The sequence below is a fragment of the Hippopotamus amphibius genome, chromosome 12, assembly GCF_030028045.1.
Source record: "Hippopotamus amphibius kiboko isolate mHipAmp2 chromosome 12, mHipAmp2.hap2, whole genome shotgun sequence".
NCBI lineage: Eukaryota > Metazoa > Chordata > Mammalia > Artiodactyla > Hippopotamidae > Hippopotamus > Hippopotamus amphibius.
Genome location: NC_080197.1, coordinates 70582486 through 70601794, shown reverse-complemented (window position 1 = coordinate 70601794; position 19309 = coordinate 70582486). Strand labels below are relative to the sequence as shown.

The 19309-nt window shown below is 36.4% G+C and overlaps 1 protein-coding gene across 2 annotated transcripts in view; it reads right to left on the bottom strand.

The window, feature by feature from the left end:
* Positions 1 to 19309, bottom strand: part of LRP6 (LDL receptor related protein 6) — a 178410-nt gene that overhangs the window by 144748 nt on the left and 14353 nt on the right. For both annotated transcript variants that reach the window (XM_057701078.1, XM_057701077.1), the window contains one exon: positions 8179 to 8572. In XM_057701078.1, the coding sequence (XP_057557061.1) occupies positions 8179 to 8572 (394 nt within the window). The remainder of the gene's footprint in view (positions 1 to 8178; positions 8573 to 19309) is intronic.

Below are 19309 nucleotides of genomic sequence, written 5' to 3'. Positions count from 1 at the left end.
TTTATTACAACAGGGAAGAAAGTAAATACAAAAAAACAAAGAAAGCTGGCAGACAACACCATAAGCAAGTGATCAAATATTATATCACCAGTATGCACATCATGCACCTGCTGATATGATGCCCTGAGAAGAGCACAACACGACCTCTGCCATGCCAAAAATGTATAACCAATCATAAGAAAATATCAGACAAATCCTAAATGAGGGACATTCTACAAAATGACTGGCCAGTAATCTTCAGAAGCTCATGGTTACAAAGACAAAGACTGGTAAAATGTCCCAGATTAGAAAAGACTAAGGAAGTAACAACTAAATGCAACATGGGATCCTAGACCACAAAAAGGACTCCAGTGGGAAAATTGGAGAAATTCAAACATAGTTTATGTGTTAATTAATAGTATTGTATCAACATTAATTTCCTGATCTTAGACAACTCTTCTATGATTACATAAAATACAATATTGGGAGAAGCTAGGTAAAGGTTACACAAAAACTATATACTATTTTTGTAACTTTCTGTAAGTCTAATATTATTGATAAACTATTCTCTACTTTTATGTAGGCTGACATTTTCTCATAATATGTCTTTTAAATGAGGGGCACAAAGAACTTCTAGAAAAGCAAAATACAATTGCTGATATTAAAAACTCAACTGATAAAATAAAAAAATAAAAAAAAAATTAAAGGCAAAAAAAAAAAGAGAATGAAAACATGGTGATTACAGTATAGCAAATTAAGTTCTATAATGGTGTAATGAGAAGGGCATATTATTCCATTATTTTCTTAGAATATTCCCATCACATTTAGTAAAAGATGCACAAACAGATGAGGCATTCAAAAGTCTTAATTTTACATCTAGTTTTAGACTAGGAGGGACTGTAGTTTGAAAACAAAGAGAAAATATTAAAATTAGGAAAAAGTAAAATGAATAAGATAAAGTGAAAAGAATATTAACTTAAATATTTTAAAATTCAGCAATTTTTTAAAACTATTTGAAGAAAAAAATCTGTTCTACAACAAGCCTAAAATTTGGGCACTCATTAAAATTTTACCCACTGCTCATTATTCTCAAGAGACTCTCTTTCATCTATGTGGCAATTCTCAATTCCCTTTGTGTTTAAAAACATAAAATAAAAATACATAGGATTAGGAAGGAAATAATATGGAAATGTTTAGAAAGATGATTTTAAAATAAATTTGTAACAGAATACATGTGCTTTGTTAAATAATAAAATTTAGTATATGAACTAAAAAAAAAAACTCAATTGAGTCATTTAACTGCAAAATTAGGCACAGCTGAAGAAAGAATTAATTATCTGGAAGACAGGTGCGAAAACTAACCAGAAAGTGGTCCAGAGAGATAAATAGAAGATATGAAAGCAAGATTAAGAGGCATGGAGCAGAAAATAAGATGGTCCACATACAACAAACAGGAGTTCCAGAGGAGACTAAAGAGAATGAAGGAAAAGTAAGAAAATAATGGATAATAATTTTCTAGAATTAATAAATAACAATGATTATATTCTAGAAATGAGTTCTAAGCACAATAAATAAAAACATAGCCACATCTAGACACAAAGTGAACAAAACTGCAAAATATCAAAAATTAAGGGATGCTTAAGGGCTGCATTTAAGCAACCAGAAAAAATAATAATAAATTACTTACAAAGCAATGATAATTAGAAAGTAACAGACTTCTGGGACTTCCCTGGTGGCACAGTGGTTAAGAATCTGCCTGCCAATGCAGGGGACACGAGTTCAATCCCTGCTCCAGGAAGATTCCACATGCCACAGGGCAACTAAGCCCGTGCACCACAACTACTGAGCCTGTGCTCTAGAGCCCTCAAGCCACAACTACTGAGTCCATCTGCCGCAACTACTGAAGCCCATGTGCCTAGAGCCTGTGCTCCACAACCAGAGAAGCCACCGCAATGAGAAGCCCACACACCACAACGAAGAGTAGCCCCTGCTTACCGTAATGAGAGTAGCCCAGGCACAGCAATGAAGACTCAATGCAGCCAAAAATAAATTTAAAAAAACGAAACAAGAGCATAAAAAAAAAGAGAACAGACTTCTCACAGCAGCAATTAAAGTCATAATACCCTCAAAGGACTGAGTGAAAATAAGTATCACAGAGAATTCTATAAGCAAATAATTATCATTCCAAGGATGAGGACAAAATAAATACATTTTCAGACAAAGATCATGAGTTTACCATTAACAGACCTCTGCTGAAAGAAATATTAAAGAATATACTGCAAGCAGAAGGCAGCTGAACCCAAATGGATTAAGTGCAATGCAAAAAAAAAATAGTAAAATAAGAAATTAGTATAGTGAGAAGATCTAAAAACAAAGAACTTATAAAGTACTCTTTTAAATAAAGCTACCCTGTTGCATTTTTAAAGTAATTCAATGTGCAAAAAAACATGCCTTCAGCAAGATACTTTTCATGAAGAAAAAAGCACCAAACATGGAACTGGAAAATCTTAACAAAGAATCTGAATTTCTCTTATTTTATCCAAAGGCCTAGGTTTCTTCAGCCAAAAAATGAAAGCATTTAGCCAGAAGATCCTTAAAATTCCCTACCAGACCCAGGATTTAATGGGCAGAAAACAGGCTTCCCCAAGCGACCAGGACACCTTTCAAGACTGTAAGTTACTGAAGAGTTCAGAGAGGGATCTTTCATACACAGAACCAGTGCTTCAGGATATGGAGATTTATGGATAATTGGCTATCTACTTCTGTGTAAAAACTACAGTAACCAGTATCACCTCAGGGAAGAATAAAGAAAATGATGCACTTTTAAACTCAAAGAGTTAATAAAGAAAGGAAAGAGGTGGTCCAAGTTGTAGGAAAACCAATAGTATAAAAATCTGCAATTCTTAAGAGAAAAACTTCTAACAGGAATATGGTATCAATATCAAATACTGCAAAAACAAAAAAAACAAAAAAAAAAAACTAAAGCAATCATTTTATTGCTACTCCACAAATTAGCTATCACAGACTCCTCCTTCCAAAATCTTAAAGGTTCAACGACACAAATACCAGGTGCCATCAAAGTAATTTGCTCTAACACCTAAAGAGCCAATCACACTGGAATACAGCAAGGGTACACAAGATCCCCCAAATGCAGAGAACTCAGTTAAAGGTATCCCATTCTCTACTCTCATAAAATTTCATTCTTCTCCTTGCCAAGGATAAATTAAAAGGTCAATTCTGCAAGCAACGAAAGCTTTTTTTTTTTCTTTGGGCTGCATCAGATTTTAGGTGCAGCCCACAGGCTTCTCTCTAGTTGTGCACACAGCATGCAGAATCTTAGCTCCCCAACCAGGGATAGAACCCATGTTCCCTGCACTGGAAGGCGGATTCTTATTCACTGGACCTCCAGGGAAGTCCCAAAAGCTTTCATTTAAAAGCAAAGAAAGCTATTAAGAGACTGGGCTAGGTAAAATCATTTAGTTATACTGCGAATGCTCCCTTTCACTATTCCTTCAATAAAAGTGCACCTGGAGATACTGAACATAAAAATATTAGACCACATAATCAAAACTCAATTTGAGATGTGATGTATATCACTAGATGTAAAGAATTAAAAACTGGATGAGGGTTAAGGTGTTTATAAGAGGAAAGACTAACATTTGAAGATACATATAAACATATACACACACATTTATTTATTCTTAAAAAAAGAAGAGTTTTTACTTCCAAGGGCCTTGATTCCTATCCCAGAGGCTGGTAAAGCTAAACCTATAATCCAGATTTCCTGGATTAGTGGCTTTTCTAACACACTCGTAATTTTTAGATAATCTCAAAAACACTTATCTCCAAACATACCTGAATATAAATAGTCTGCCTAAAAGTAATGGTCCACATTTTCCATTCTTCATACAAAAAGAATCCTTTAACATTTTAAAATATTTTTCAGCTTACATCAAGTGGAACTGGAAAAAAGGTTTAAATTAGTTTTAGAGGGGAAACAGCCCTAAAAAAGGAGGTTGAGTGTGATGATACATGAAAAAGGGCAGTAGAAACATAATTTCAAGAAGAATCTGTTCAGCAGAAACAAAATTCTAAGTGTAACATACCTAAATTAGACTTGAATGTGTAACTGTAAAATACAATTTTTAAAATTAGAGTACTTTCTGTAAATTTCTTTTAAAACAATGTCAAAATTGAAAGGAACTCATCATTTTAGACATGAGGAAATCGAGGTCCAAGAAAATGAAGTAACTTGCTTGGTAAATAACAGAGCTAGATGTGACATGAAACATGCTCCAGTGAGTATATTTTTATAAAATATGATCTTGATAACCTCTAATGAAAAGACTAATAACCTTAATTATGTTTTAAATTAACAATTGCAATCAAAGCCATACTGATTTAGAATTCACAAGACCATACTAAAATATATGTTTGCTTAGAATGTAAATTTTAAGGGACCAATGTCCCTAATAAGGATAATTAATAAGATTATAAAAGAAAATATAAAGTCCAGTCACTCAGAAATATTTACTGAATACCTACTGTGTGGCAGCAACTATTTTAGTCACCTGGGATATACCAGTATAGAAAATACTTTTAAACATACTTGTTATGACAATTCTATGTACATAACTGATAAGGAAATTGTAAACCATTCTTTTTTCACCAAACTAGTTCTGCAAGCATTTTTAAAGCAGAACTTTGCGTTAATATCATTCTCAACAATGATAAAAATGTACTTTTTAAAATACGTATCAAAGCTATTCAGTATGAATTCACTTCAGACTGAATCACTACAGTTTAACTTTTTAAAAAATATCCAAAATGATTTGGAATATGAACAGATTCTTAACAAACAAAAAACCTTTAGAACCGCTTTATTTGTACATGAAACAGCAGGTCCTCCACATCACTAAGATTAGTATAGTCACTGTGGATCAGATTAAGGAGCTCCACCATCAGGAGCAGCCACATAGGAATCATCTCTCAGAATAAAGTAAGAATACTGCTTTCTGTAACTGTGATTGTTCATTTCTGGAACAATTTCCATACACATGTTTTCCTGTTCCTTATTCTGAATTCTACACTGCCAGTCACTCAAAAGGAAAAAAAAAAAATTTCAGACTAACTGAGGCCAAATTTAGGGAGGGAAATAAAAATCTTCCTTCAGTCTAGGCTAAATGGACTGATTGCACAAAGAACTCCATACATCCGAAAGCACACAGATGTCTGCACCAGTTCCCAGGGCTCAAACAATACCAGTCATTCAACAGCTTTCCTTTTACATAAGCTGATGTGAGAGAGCTCAGTCAGCTCTTCTGAACCTCATAACCCAGGATCCCGGAACTCTGATAAAGCCACCTTTTTCCTCAGCTCTGTTTTCATGTACTTTCTCTGGAAAGCAAACTTCATTTTTCCCCTAAAAAATAAATCTGGAAATCATCTCTTCTGTTTGATAAATGATATACTCAATCCAAAATTACTATTCCATTAAAACTAAAAGCGTTAACACAAATCTAAGATCAATACTAAAAAACTGCTTGATAAAATATATTTTAAATGCATGAGTTTAAAATATAATTTTAAATACACTTCATCATGCTAATTACCAAACGATACCATTTGGCTCCATTCTATTTGCTTCCAGTTGCATAATTTAAAAAATAGCCATATGACACAAAATAACTTTCCCAAAATTAAAAGAAATTTTAGAAGAACTGTTGAGGGGGAGGGGGAGTGAATTTACACACACACACTCAACACTAACTACAGACATCAAAAATAATGAAAGATATTTGAATGTTTGACCAAACCCCCATTTAGGCCTCGAGAAATATTCTTCACTGAACCTCCCTTAGAAGCTTAAATAACAGTACTTTCTACCTTCAGAACACATTATTATTGATTCTTCCAGTATGCTTTATCAGCTGAGTCTTTGGCAAATTCGGGTTTTAAATATTAGTAAATGTTTAAGCCACAGAAATGCTAATGTAAATACTTTTTAATCAGATGGCAAATTTACTTCCTAAGACACTTATCAGACCTGCCAGCCAGTAAAGCTCAGTTTCAGGGGACAAAATGAGAATGATTCATTTACTTATTAAATTATTAGATCCTGTATAGTCAGAAGTTGCCTATAAACTCATCTTCCTTGACCATATATTATCACGTAATCATTATCACCTATAGAAATGATAAGATGCTGCTCCAAAATTGTGGTTAATCTAGCTGTTTTACCCACCTCCTTCAGAGCTCTTCTGGCCCTTCTAATTCCTTTAACACTCCTTCCCTCTCCACACACATACCACGTAATACAAATAAACATGCTTTGAAGAAGGAAAAGTTCTCTCTCCTAAGTTTTCTACCCTTAAATAGTAAATCCTTAAAGATATTCTCCCTCTCTCCCCAAAAAGAACACAAAAAGCAAAGCTCTGAACGTACTATCCATTTAATAGATATTTGGGAAAATTTCCAACATCACCCTTAGGGTTATAAGATTGAATCTGTCAAAAAGGTGGGGGAGGGAAGAACTATTTATCTTTTCATCAAAGTATTAATTACACCCTAACAACCACTGAAAGCACCAAAACCCTGTGTGCTCTACAGAAACCTCAGAAACACTTCAACACTCCCTGAGACGTAACGAACTTTGTTGGAAAACAGATTCTATTTCTCAAAAATACCTTGCAAGTTCTCAAGAACCAAATTCTTCAGTCAGTACAGTTTACTGCACATTCAACATCTGTGACCTTCTCCTTGGGACACATGACTCTTTTTCCTACCACTAGAGTCAGTATAATATTTTCTGATGCTTTATTAAAAGACCATCGACTTTAGCAGATACCTCTTAACGTCCCTCTAAAAATACATTTTATATATTATATAAAGTATATATAATATATATGTGTTTTCTAGAACTTCTCACTCTAAAATTTCACTCACCAATGCCCATGTTATCTTTTGTAGTCAGAAAAAGCCTTTCATTATCCTATAACATGGTTATCTTCTTTAACCTCTGTCACCAAAAAAGGGCCTGATATCAAGACAAAGGAGTGTTTATAAGCCTTTCTTTCATTTTTCCCAAATTTTAACTTATTACATAACATTAATCCACTCCCTTCTATAAAAGTTTTAAAGTATTCCAACATACATGAAAGTCAAAGAAAACGAAGTACTAAAAGAGTTATTCACAGGTTATTTATCTTTGATTGTAACCAATTATTACTAACTCATTTCAGGTTCATGTTTGGTTATCTATACCTAGCTATGACAGACTATGGCATGACAATGTATTCAACAGAGAAATAGCAAGGAATTGTATATGGCAGGATTGAAACACAGTAATAGAGAAGCAACTGGGGACACAGTTCACATTTTAAAATAAGATCTGCCCATAGCTTTAAGCTTCTCTTCTCATTAGAAAATAAACTTTTGAATTTCCCTGGTGGCCCAGTTGTTAAGACACCGAGCTTCCACTGCAGGGGGCGCAGCTTCAATCCCTGGTAGGGGAAGTTCCATATGCCGCAAGGTGCAGCCAAAAAAAAAAAGTAGTAGGATACCACGATCTCTGTGTACATTGTGTTGCCCAAATTAGAGATAGCTTTCTGAAAAATCAGTGATTCTGTAGAGAATATCTGCACTACAAAAAATATAATAAAATCACAAATATTTAGGAAAAAAAGAAAATAAACTTTTATGGCAAATACACATTTAGCTGACTAGAAATTAGTTATTTACCTTAATTTTTATTTTTCATTCAACACTGACATATTAAAAAATCAGTTTAATATAAACACTAGCATTACAAAATACTTGTGTATATAATAAAAGGTATAAGATTCAGAAGATTTTTTATATAATCTTGAGCTACCAAATACTACTCTGATTATCATTCCTTCTTCTCTACCTTCTAATTATCCTCTTGTAATTATAAAAAATAAATGCAGAAGAAAAACCAGAACGATAAACATGGTTATCTCATTAGTGATACCAGAAACAAAAAACTACTTACAGACACACCTTACTTTAAGAACATGACCTAACTTCCCACATTCAAATCTACCTGACATAGAAGCCCAAAGAATCTAAAACTGGGGTCTAATGTTTCTTTTCTCTTGGAGGTAAGGGGTGTCTATACTAAAGAAAACAGCCAGGAGAGGGAGATACAATAACCTTCGTACGTTATGCAAAACTTACCCACTTGAAGGATCTAAGGCAATAGCTCTAGGTTGATCCAACTCTTGCCAAAATAAAACTTTTCGTAAAGATCCATCTAAATTAGAAACTTCAATACGATTAGTTTCAGAATCTGTCCAGTACAATTTCTCTCCAAGCCAATCACATGCCAGCCCATCAGGGGACAATAATCCGGAAACAACAACATTCTGTACACTCTCAGTTTTGTTGAACTCTGTTCGTTTAATGGCTTCTTCGCTGACATCACTCCAGTATATCAAGCCATGACCAAACACAAAGTCCACCGCAGCTGCATCCTCCAAGCCTCCAACTACAATCGTAGCATTCTCTTTGCCATTTGCAGCATCAACCAATCGCAAGTCCCGTCTGTTTGCATAAAGCAACAAAGGGGCCGCTAGAACAAAAAAAAAGAAAAATATATGAGTCAAAATGTAGGAAATGTATTGGTTCCTATAAAATGAGTTTCAAATCAGTATTAGCAAATACTATCAAAAATAAAGAGTAAATAAATGTAGAGAAAACTGTCAAAATCTTTTCACAAACAAAACATTTTTGCAGCATTTTAAATACAAAAGAGTTGCAAGAGGAGGAATTGATTCTACCAGGACAGTCTTTTCTCATTAAAATAATCTGTCAGATAAAATTTAAAAGCTTGGCCATTCCAAGAACTGGCAAAGATGTGGAGCCAGTGGACCACTTATACTCTGTTGGGGGGATGTAAAATGGTGCAGCATCTTTGGAAAGCAGTTTTGCAGTTTCTTAAAAGATTAAATAAACAACCTACTATATGATCGAGCCATCTCATGCCTAGATATTTACTTCAGAGAAATAAAAGCATATGTCAATACAAAGACCTGTGCATAATGTTCAGTGCAGTAATAACCCAAACTGGAACCAACCCAAATGTCATCAACAGACTAAAGGATGAACAAGCTGTGATATATCCATACAAAAAAAAAGTAATGCACTATTGGGACTTCCCTGGCGGTCCAGTGGTTAAGACTCTGCGCTTCCACTGCAGGGGGCAGGGGTTCAATCCCTGGTGGGTAAACTAAAATCCTGCATGCTACACTGGCACCGCCAAAAAAAAAAAAAGTAAACTATCTGCTCACGTAACTTGGGTGAATCTCAAAATAGTTCTGTAGAATGAAAGAAGTCAGACAGAAAAAAAGAGTATATACTGCATACTCCATTTACTTAAACTTTTAGAAAATTCAGATTAATCTATCGTAACAAAAAGCAGATCAGTGGTTATTTGGAGGTGGGGAGAGAGGGAGGAAAAGAAGGAGGAGTGATAAAGGGGCATGAGGAAACTTTTGTAGGTGATGACTATATTATACTGACTGTGATGATGGTTCCAGAAGTGTATACATATGTCAAAACTTACTAAATTTTAAACTTTACATATGTGTAATTTATAGTATTATCAATTATACCTTAATAAAACTGTTAAACAGTCTGGCAGATATAGTTCTTAACACAACTACTATTATTCTGTTTTATAATATTATTAGAATGATCCTTAAAAAGACCTAATATCAAAACTAAATATAAAGCTTATCCTAAAGAGCTAATATTTAATTTTGAGAAAGCTGAAGATGTTAGGAGTGAAGTAGTAATAAATGCTTTTTTTTTTTTAACCCAAAAGATGGGTTTTGGTTTTTTTAAAGCATTTATTTCAAGCTTCTGACATGTACTTTCCTGGTATCAACAGTAATTAAAGACCTAGAGCACCACTATCCAACAGAAATTTCTATGATGATATAAGTATTCCCTCCACCGTGCAATAAAATAGCCACTGGCCACATGTGGCTATGCAGCACTTAAAATGTAGCTAGTATGACTTAGAAGTTTTTAATTTTATTTCATCTTAATTCTATTAAATTTAAGTAGACAAGTGGTCGTATGGACACCACAGATATTCATAGAGGCTGAGATGAAGAACAAATGAGGCAGCAAAAATAAGACCAGAGTTACGATGCAATAATCTACATGATCTTCTCTCACAATTACTTACTAAAGGTCCAAAACTGTCATCAAGACCAAGTACCACTGAAAACTAACCACTCCCTCTCTCAGAAATCAGTCTTTAAAAACTTAAAGTGCTCAAAAAGAATAAAGAAAAAAGTGATTTTTAAGCCAGTTTATGGGTTGTGTCTGCCAAATGGAGTTATGAAGTCCACTATTTTCATCTGTATGCAGTACATGAACTTCCCTTCTAACTAAGCTTAAATCCAACTTTTTTTTTTTTTTTTTTTTTTTATTTTTTTTTATTTTTTTATTTTTATTTTTTTTTTTTTATTATTTTATTTTATTTTTTTTGGGGGTACACCAGGTTCAATCAATTGTTTTTTTTACACATATCCCCATATTCCCTCCCTTCCTTGACGCCCCCCCCTCGATTCCCCCCCACCCTCCCTGCCCCAGTCCTCTAAGGCATCTTCCATCCTCGAGTTGGACTCCCTTTGTTATACAACAACTTCCCACTGACTATTTTACAGGTGGTAGTATATATATGTCTGTACTACTCTCCCGCTTCTTCTCAGTTTCCCCTTCACCCCCCGCCCCCTCCCATACCTCGAGTTCTCCAGTCCATTCTCTGTATCTGCTTCCCTGTTCTTGTCACTGAGTTCATCAGTACCATTTTTATATTCCGTATATGTGAGTTAGCATACAATATTTGTCTTTCTCTTTCTGACTTACTTCACTCTGTATGACAGATTGTAGTTCTATCCACCTCATTACATATAGCTCCATCTCATCCCTTTTTATAGCTGAGTAATATTCCATTGTATATATATGCCACATCTTCTGTATCCATTCATTTGTTGATGGGCATTTAGGTTGCTTCCATGTCCTGGCTATTGTAAAGAGTGCTGCAATAAACATGATGGTACAAGTTTCTTTTGGGATTATGGTTTTCTTTGGGTATATGCCCAGTAGTGGGATTACTGGATCATATGGTAGTTCTATTTGTAGTTTTTTAAGGAACCTCCAAATTGTTTTCCATAGTGGCTGTACCAACTTACAGTCCCGCCAACAATGCAGGAGAGTTCCCTTTTCTCCACACCCTCTCCAACATTTGTTGTTTCCAGACTTTGTGATGATGGCCATTCTGATTGGTGTGAGGTGATACCTCATTGTGGCTTTGACTTGCATTTCTCTGATGATGAGTGATGTTGAGCATCTTTTCATGTGTTTGTTGGCCATCTGTATGTCTTCTTTGGAGAAATGTCTATTTAGGTCTTCTGCCCATTTGTGGATTGGGTTATTTGCTTTTTTGGTATGAAGCTGCATGAGCTGCTTGTATATTTTGGAGGTTAATCCTTTGTCCGTTGTTTCATAGGCAATTATTTTTTCCCATTCTGAGGGTTGCCTTTTAGTCTTGTTTATGGTTTCTTTTGCTGTGCAAAAGCTTTTAAGTTTCATGAGGTCCCATTCGTTTATTCTTGATTTTATTTCCATGATTCTAGGAGGTGGGTCAAAAAGGATGTTGCTTTGATGTATGTCAAAGAGTGTTCTGCCTATGTTTTCCTCTAGGAGTTTGATAGTGTCTGGCCTTACATGTAGGTCTTTAATCCATTTGGAGTTTATTTTTGTGTATGGTGTTAGGAAGTGTTCTAATTTCATTCTTTTACATGTTGCTGTCCAATTTTCCCAGCACCACTTATTGAAGAGGCTGTCTTTTTTCCATTGTATACTCGTGCCTGCTTTGTCAAAGATAAGGTGCCCATATGTGTTTGGGCTTACTTCTGAGTTCTCTATTCTGTTCCATTGATCTTCCTTTCTATTTTTGTGCCAGTACCATACTGTCTTGATCACTATGGCCTTGTAGTATAGTTTGAAGTCAGGAAGCCTGATTCCACCCACTCCATTTTTCCTTCTCAAGATTGCTTTGGCTATTCGGGGTCTTTTGCGTTTCCATACAAATCGTAAGATTTCTTGCTCTAGTTCTGTGAAAAATGCCATTGGTAATCTGATCGGGATTGCATTAAATCTGTAAATTGCTTTGGGTAGTACAGTCATTTTCACGATGTTGATTCTTCCAATCCAGGAACATGGTATATCCCTCCATCTGTTTATGTCATCTTTGATTTCTTTCATCAATGTCTTAAAGTTTTCTGCATACAGATCTTTTGCCTCCTTAGGCAGGTTTATTCCTAGGTATTTTATTCTTTTGGTTGCAATGGTGAATGGGAGAGTTTCCTTAATTTCTCTTTCTGCTCTTCCGTTGTTCGTGTATAGGAATGCAAGAGATTTCTGTGCATTAATTTTGTATCCTGCTACTTTACTAAACTCATCAATGAGTGCTAGCAGTTTTCTGGTAGAGTCTTTAGGGTTTTCTATATATAGTATCATGTCATCTGCAAAGAGTGATAATTTTACTTCTTCTTTTCCAATTTGGATTCCTTTAATTTCTTTTTCTTCTCTGATTGCTGTGGCTAACACTTCCAAAACTATGTTGAATAACAGTGGTGAGAGTGGACACCCTTGTCTTGTTCCTGTTCTTAGAGGGAATTCTTCCAGTTTTTCTCCATTGAGAACAATGTTGGCTTTTGGTTTGTCATATATGGCTTTTATGATGTTGAGGTAATTTCCTTCTATGCCCATTTTCTGGAGAGCTTTTATCATAAATGGATGTTGAACTTTGTCAAAAGCTTTTTCTGCATCTATTGAAATGATCATATGGTTTTTATCCTTCAATTTGTTGATATGATGTATCACGTTGATTGATTTGCGTATATTGAAGAATCCTTGCATCCCAGGGATAAACCCCACTTGATCGTGGTGTATGATTTTTTTAATGTGCTGTTGCAGTCTGTTAGCTAGTATTTTGTTGAGGATTTTTGCATCTATATTCATCAGTGATATTGGTCTGTAGTTTTCTTTTTTTGTGACATCTTTGCCTGGTTTTGGTATCAGGGTGATGGTAGCCTCATAGAATGAGTTTGGGAGTGCTCCGCCTTCTGCAATATTTTGGAAGAGTTTGAGAAGGATAGGTGTTAACTCTTCTCTAAATGTTTGATAGAATTCGCCTGTGAATCCATCTGGTCCTGGGCTTTTGTGTGTTGGGAGATTTTTAATCACTGCCTCAATTTCTGTACTTGTGATTGGTCTGTTCATGGTTTCTATTTCTTCCTGGTTCAGTCTTGGAAGATTGTATTTTTCTAAGAATGTATCCATTTCTTCCAGGTTATCCAATTGATTGGCATATAGTTGCTTGTAGTAGTCTCTCATGATGTTTTGTATTTCTGAGGTGTCCGTTGTGACTTCTCCTTTTTCATTTCTAATTCTGTTGATTTGCATCTTCTCCCTTTTTTTCTTGATGAGTCTGGCTAATGGTTTATCAATTTTGTTAATCTTCTCAAAGAACCAGCTTTTAGTTTTATTGATTTTTCTTATGGTTTCTTTCCTTTCTTTTTCATTTATTTCTGCTCTGATCTTTATGATTTCTTTCCTTCTGCTCATTTTGGGGTTTCTTTGTTCTTCTTTCTCTAGTTGTTTGAGGTGTAAGGTTAGGTTGTTTATTCGATCATTTTCTTGTTTCTTAAGGTAGGACTGTATTGCTATAAACTTCCCTCTTAGAACTGCTTTTGCTGCGTCCCATAGGTTTTGGGTTGTTGTGTTTTCGTTGTCATTTGTTTCTAGATACTTTTTGATTTCCTCTTTGATTTCTGTAGTGATTCCTTGGTTGTTTAATAGTGAATTGTTTAGCCTCCATGTGTTTGTATTTTTTGCAGTTTTTTTCCTGTAATTGATATCTAGTCTCATGGCATTGTGGTCTGAGAAGATGCTTGATATGATTTCAATTTTCTTGAATTTGCTGAGGTTTGATTTGTGACCCAGGATGTGATCTATCCTGGAAAATGTTCCGTGTGCACTTGAGAAGAAAGTGTAGTCTGTCGTTTTTGGATGGAATGTCCTATAAATATCAATTAAGTCGAGATGGTCTAATGTGTCATTTAAAGCTTGTGTGTCTTTATTTATTTTCTGTTTGGATGATCTGTCCATTGATGTAAGTGGGGTGTTCAAGTCTCCCACTATAATTGTGTTCCTGTCGATGTCCCCTTTTATAGCTGTTAGCATTTGCCTTATGTATTGAGGTGCTCCTATATTGGGGGCATAGATATTTACCATTGTGATATGTTCTTCTTGGATGGATCCCTTGATCATTATGTAGTGCCCTTCCTTGTCTCTTTTAATAGTCTTTACTTTCAAGTCTAATTTGTCTGATATGAGTATTGCTACTCCAGCTTTCTTTTGACTTCCATTTGCATGGAATATCTTTTTCCATCCCTTCACTTTCAGTCTATATGTATCCCTTGGTCTGAAGTGGGTTTCTTGTAGGCAGCATATAGAAGGGTCTTGTTTTTGTATCCATTCAGCCAGTCTGTGTCTTTTGGTTGGAGCATTTAATCCATTTACATTTAAAGTGATTATTGACATGTGTGTTCCAATTACCATTTTCTTAATTGTTTTGGGTTTGTATTTGTAGGTGTTTTCCTTTTCTTGTGTTTCCTACTTAGAGAAGTTCCTTTAGCACTTGTTGTAAGGCTGGTTTGGTGGTGCTGAATTCTCTTAACTTTTGCTTGTCTGGAAAGCTTTTGATTTCTCCCTCAAATCTGAATGAGATTCTTGCTGGGTAAAGTATTCTTGGCTGTAGGTTTCTCTCTTTCAGGACTTTCAGTATATCCTGCCATTCCCTTCTGGCCTGCAGAGTTTCTGTAGAAAGGTCAGCTGTTATCCTGATGGGTTTTCCCTTATATGTTGTTTGTTGCTTTTCTCTTGCTGCTTTTAATATTTTTTCTTTGTGTTTAATTGTCGTTAGTTTGATTAATATGTGTCTTGGTGTATTTCTCCTTGGGTTTATTCTGTATGGGACTCTCTGTGCTTCTTGGACTTGGTTCATTATTTCCTTTCCCATGTTGGGGAAGTTTTCCACTAGAACCTCTTCAAATATTTTCACAGACCCTTTCTTGTTTTCTTCTTCTTCTGGGATGCCTATAATTCGAATGTTGGTACGTTTAAGGTTATCACTGAGGTCTCTGAGGCTGTCTTCTAGTCTTTTTATTTTTTTATCTTTTTCCTGCTCTGTGGCGTTTATTTCTTCCATTCTATCTTCCAACTCACTTATTCGTTCTTCTGCCTCAGTCATTCTGCTGGTTAGAGCATCTAGAGTATTTTTAATTTCAGTTATTTTGTTATCCATTGCTGTTTGTTTTTCTGAGTTCTTATGAACTGTTTCTTGTACTTTCTCTAATTTGTTATCGAGATTTTGTATCATTTTTACTATCATTACTCTAAATTCTTTTTCAGGCATTTTTCCTATTTCCTCCTCATTTATTTGGTCTTGTGGGTTTTTTTCCTGCTCCTTTGCCTGCATGGTGTTTCTTTGTTTCCTCATGGTTGTCCAAGCTTTTGGGGTTGCTTGTCCTGGTGATAGAGGTGTTTATAGAAGACTGTCCAAGCCTCAGACTAATGTCCAAGTATTGGATTAGACGAATATTCAGTCTAGGAAACACATACATGTATAAGACACACAATTATTGAATCCGTTAGGACATAAGGCTCTAGAAAGACCTGACAGAACCCCAGTGTGCTATCAGATATTCAGAGAGAAACCCAGCAGAAATTGACAACTGAAACAGAACGAATCAGAGACAAAAGCAAAAGCAAACAAACAACAAATAACACCCTACACATACAAACATCAATCCAGGGAGATTTTGTAAGCTAGGATCAAATATAGAAAAGAGCTGGAGTACCACCAGAGAGAATGGAGATTCTCAGAATGTAATTAGACAACTGTACTAAGAACTAAGATAAAGACAAAAGCCTAATATTAATACCAAGGCAGTGCATCATCTGGAGAATAGAGCAAGGAGTCTGAGCAGACCGATAGTGTTGCTTATAAGTATGTTAAGATAAAATACACTTAAAATGGCTGGAAGAAAGGGGAACAGAAGAGCGTAATGTGGTTGGAAATATGCAAAGAAAAAGAAAGGAATAGAAGTGTATAAAAGAAAGGGATGAAAGGAAAGTATGAAAGATATTTTGTCCGTACTACCAAAAACTTAGCTAGATATAGAAGTATTTTAAAAGGCAAAAAAAAAAAAAAAAAAAGAGTGAAAAATATCCTTATAAAATTATGTTGTAAAACTTGTAGATCCCTTAGGGCTAAGATCGTATTTAATAAATCAAAAAAAAAAAAAAAAAAAAGAGAAAGGAAAAAAAAAAAAAGAAAAAAAAATCCAGAACTGATCCCCGAATGGACCAGTTCAATAGGTATTGATACTACTATTTCTGTTTCCTTAGCGTCTCAGCTGTAAGTGTCCTTTTCCTTGCCTTGGGTTTTTTTTTTTTTTTGCGTTATTCTGTGACCAGCAGAGGTTCCTTTATTGTTCGTCTGTAAGCCTCGGTGTGTGGGGAGGGAGAGGGTGCAATAGTGGCTCCTTCTCCTGGGAGGGAGTGAGCAGTGGCGCACTGTTGCTTCAGTCAGGCTTGGAGGTGCCTGTTGCATAGAGCGCTGGTGGCTCAGGCGTACACAGAAAGTCTTAGAGTTGGGCCTCTCTCGGGGTTTTTTCTTTTTGATGCTGGTTTGTTTTTTTTTTTTCTCTCGGCAGCCTCCCTGCTGCTGGCGTTGCAAGGAGTTTTAATCTAGCCCCGCCCGAGCGCCTGAGGGTACTTGTTATCCCTGAGCGCCTTATGTGGCCCCGCAGGGCGTCTCTCCGCTGTCTGTTGCAGAGGCGCAGAAAGAGAGGGAGAGGCTATGCGCGCGGCTCCTCCCCGCCGCCCGGGAGCCTGCAGCCTCCAGCCGCCATCATGGCCGGGCAGCTCTCAGGGATCGGCACTCCTCTCCGCGGACCTCCTCCCTCCTGTCCTCTCGGTCCGTCACCCTACCGGCAACAATGTTTCTCCCCCTGAACCAGCTCTCCGGTTCCCACGCTCCCGCTCCTGGACCCTCCGTTCAGCCGCGGATCGATGTCTCGGTCCGGGAACGCTGAGCTGCGCTGCGGACCCTCCGTATGTTTCTCACTCCCTCCCGTCTGCCACAGCTCCGCCGCTTCACCCTCTTTGAGCCCTCGTAGATGCCTCCCTACCGGCTATGTCAGGTTCTCCGCAGCCCTTTCCGGTGTCCGAGGCCGTCTGCTGGTGTTCAGCTGGTTCTCTGTGGGAATGACTGCCTCCTTCCGTGCATTCCCAATGCATCTGTGGAGAGGGATGCACTCCACGTCTCTCTACTTCGCCGCCATCTTTTTCCCCAACTTTCTTAGTTAAGAACAAATGGGCAGATAGCTTTTTTAAAAAGTGACTAAGAGCCCTTTCTGCTTATTCTGTGCACCTAAGGCTGCTTTTGGCAAATCAGTAAATTTCCCTTGCAGATTCACTTTTAGCTCATTTCAGGCCTTCATACATCGCATTGATTTATCAGTCTGCATAGTGTTCACTGCACTATCTTATACTGAGCCTCTCATACTATGCACCAATTATAAAAATCAGAAAAAAGGTCAATATTATTTAAGGGCGGAAAAGAAGAGGAAGGAGGGATGATAAAGGGGCATGATAATAACGAAGTGCTAGGTGCTGCATAAAGCTAAGAGAAAGCCCCAGAGGTTTACAATTTAAAACCCAAGAGTGATAATACTCAGATATTTATTGGGCACCTCCCTTTATGGCACTTTCCTTGGAAAACTATACCAAATTGGTATATGGCATTAAGTGGCAGCTCAATGTCTTTTATGACTTTCAAGTCAAACATTAACATTTCTACTAAATATTTGGTCTACAAAATCCAAAGAACCTTTCCGGTCACTTAAGGGCTCACAAACCTTAAGAGTAAAAAAAAGGGGGGGTGGGAGGTGTGAACAAGTTAATTTAAGTTAGCAGTACTGATCATAATCGAGGATGTCTAAAGGACTACACATAAACCTATACACACTATTAAAAAGAAATCCCAGAGTTCATCCTGTCCAACCACCCTTCTGATACTTGAATACTTTCTACAATATTGTCACCAATATCTATTTAGCAATGTACTAAATGGGATATCTGAAAGGTATATTTGACTTGTAATACTGTTTTAATCTGCTAAAGAAATACACTGGATCCACACACATTTGCCCCTAGTTGTAGCATATGTGCCATGCACTCAATATCTTTCATTCCAAAGAGCTTACCTTCAGACTTTCTAGTACCCAGATAACTCAAATAACCACCATCGTATCTTTTTAGTGAAACTTCACAGGTGCTTAGAAATCCTTATTTTCCTTTATTAACTTCCTACCAATCTTTCTCTAGTGCCTTTCTAAACTTTTTCTGCTTTCCTAAAGACAAATTTCGTGCTTTGAATCCTTCATCCCAGATCATCTCAGAAAGTAATCTCAGTGAAGCAGGAAGCAAGGTAAATGTTACACATTCCCCCAACATCTTAATTTAAACTTCTCAAAAATCTCTTTATATCCCACCCATTCTCCTCTATTTTGTCCTCAGTCTCAAATGACAAGTTGCTCTTCCTCCTTTCTTAGTCTATATTTGGGAAGTGGGAGGAAGATCTGAAACTAAAAGGCAGATGAAGCATGATCAGAGGAATAGTATAGTATACGGAGAACATTCTACATAGGTGGGGATATGGTCAACATTTTTGAATGCTTCAGAGAAGTCAAGAATAAGGACTGAGAAAAGGCCAGTTGGATTTGGTAATGAAGATACGGAGAAAGCAGTTTCAACTGAGTGACAGGTGGGAAGTTAGACTAAGAGAGTTAATAGCGAATGGGTGGTTATATGAAGTGTATACCAATATTGTAAGGTTTTGTGGTTAATATTATTCTGTTGGTGGTAGCAAGGTTAGTTTTATTAAAACAAAGTTTTTTGACAGCAGGGACCTGGCAGAAGCCATTGGAAACACAAGAAATAGGATAGTGAGATGGCCAACAAGAAGTTACATGTGTAGAACTGAAGCTTAGGCTGCAGATGACTTGAAAATTACCTGAATAGAGCTGCTGGTTGACCAAGTGAACTTAGATAACGTTCTCTTCTACACTCTCTTATTTAGGGAACAACAGAGAGTGCAGACGAGAAAAGCATCTAAGTTGGCCATCTCTTCCTGCCATAGAATTAAGTTCATCACCTT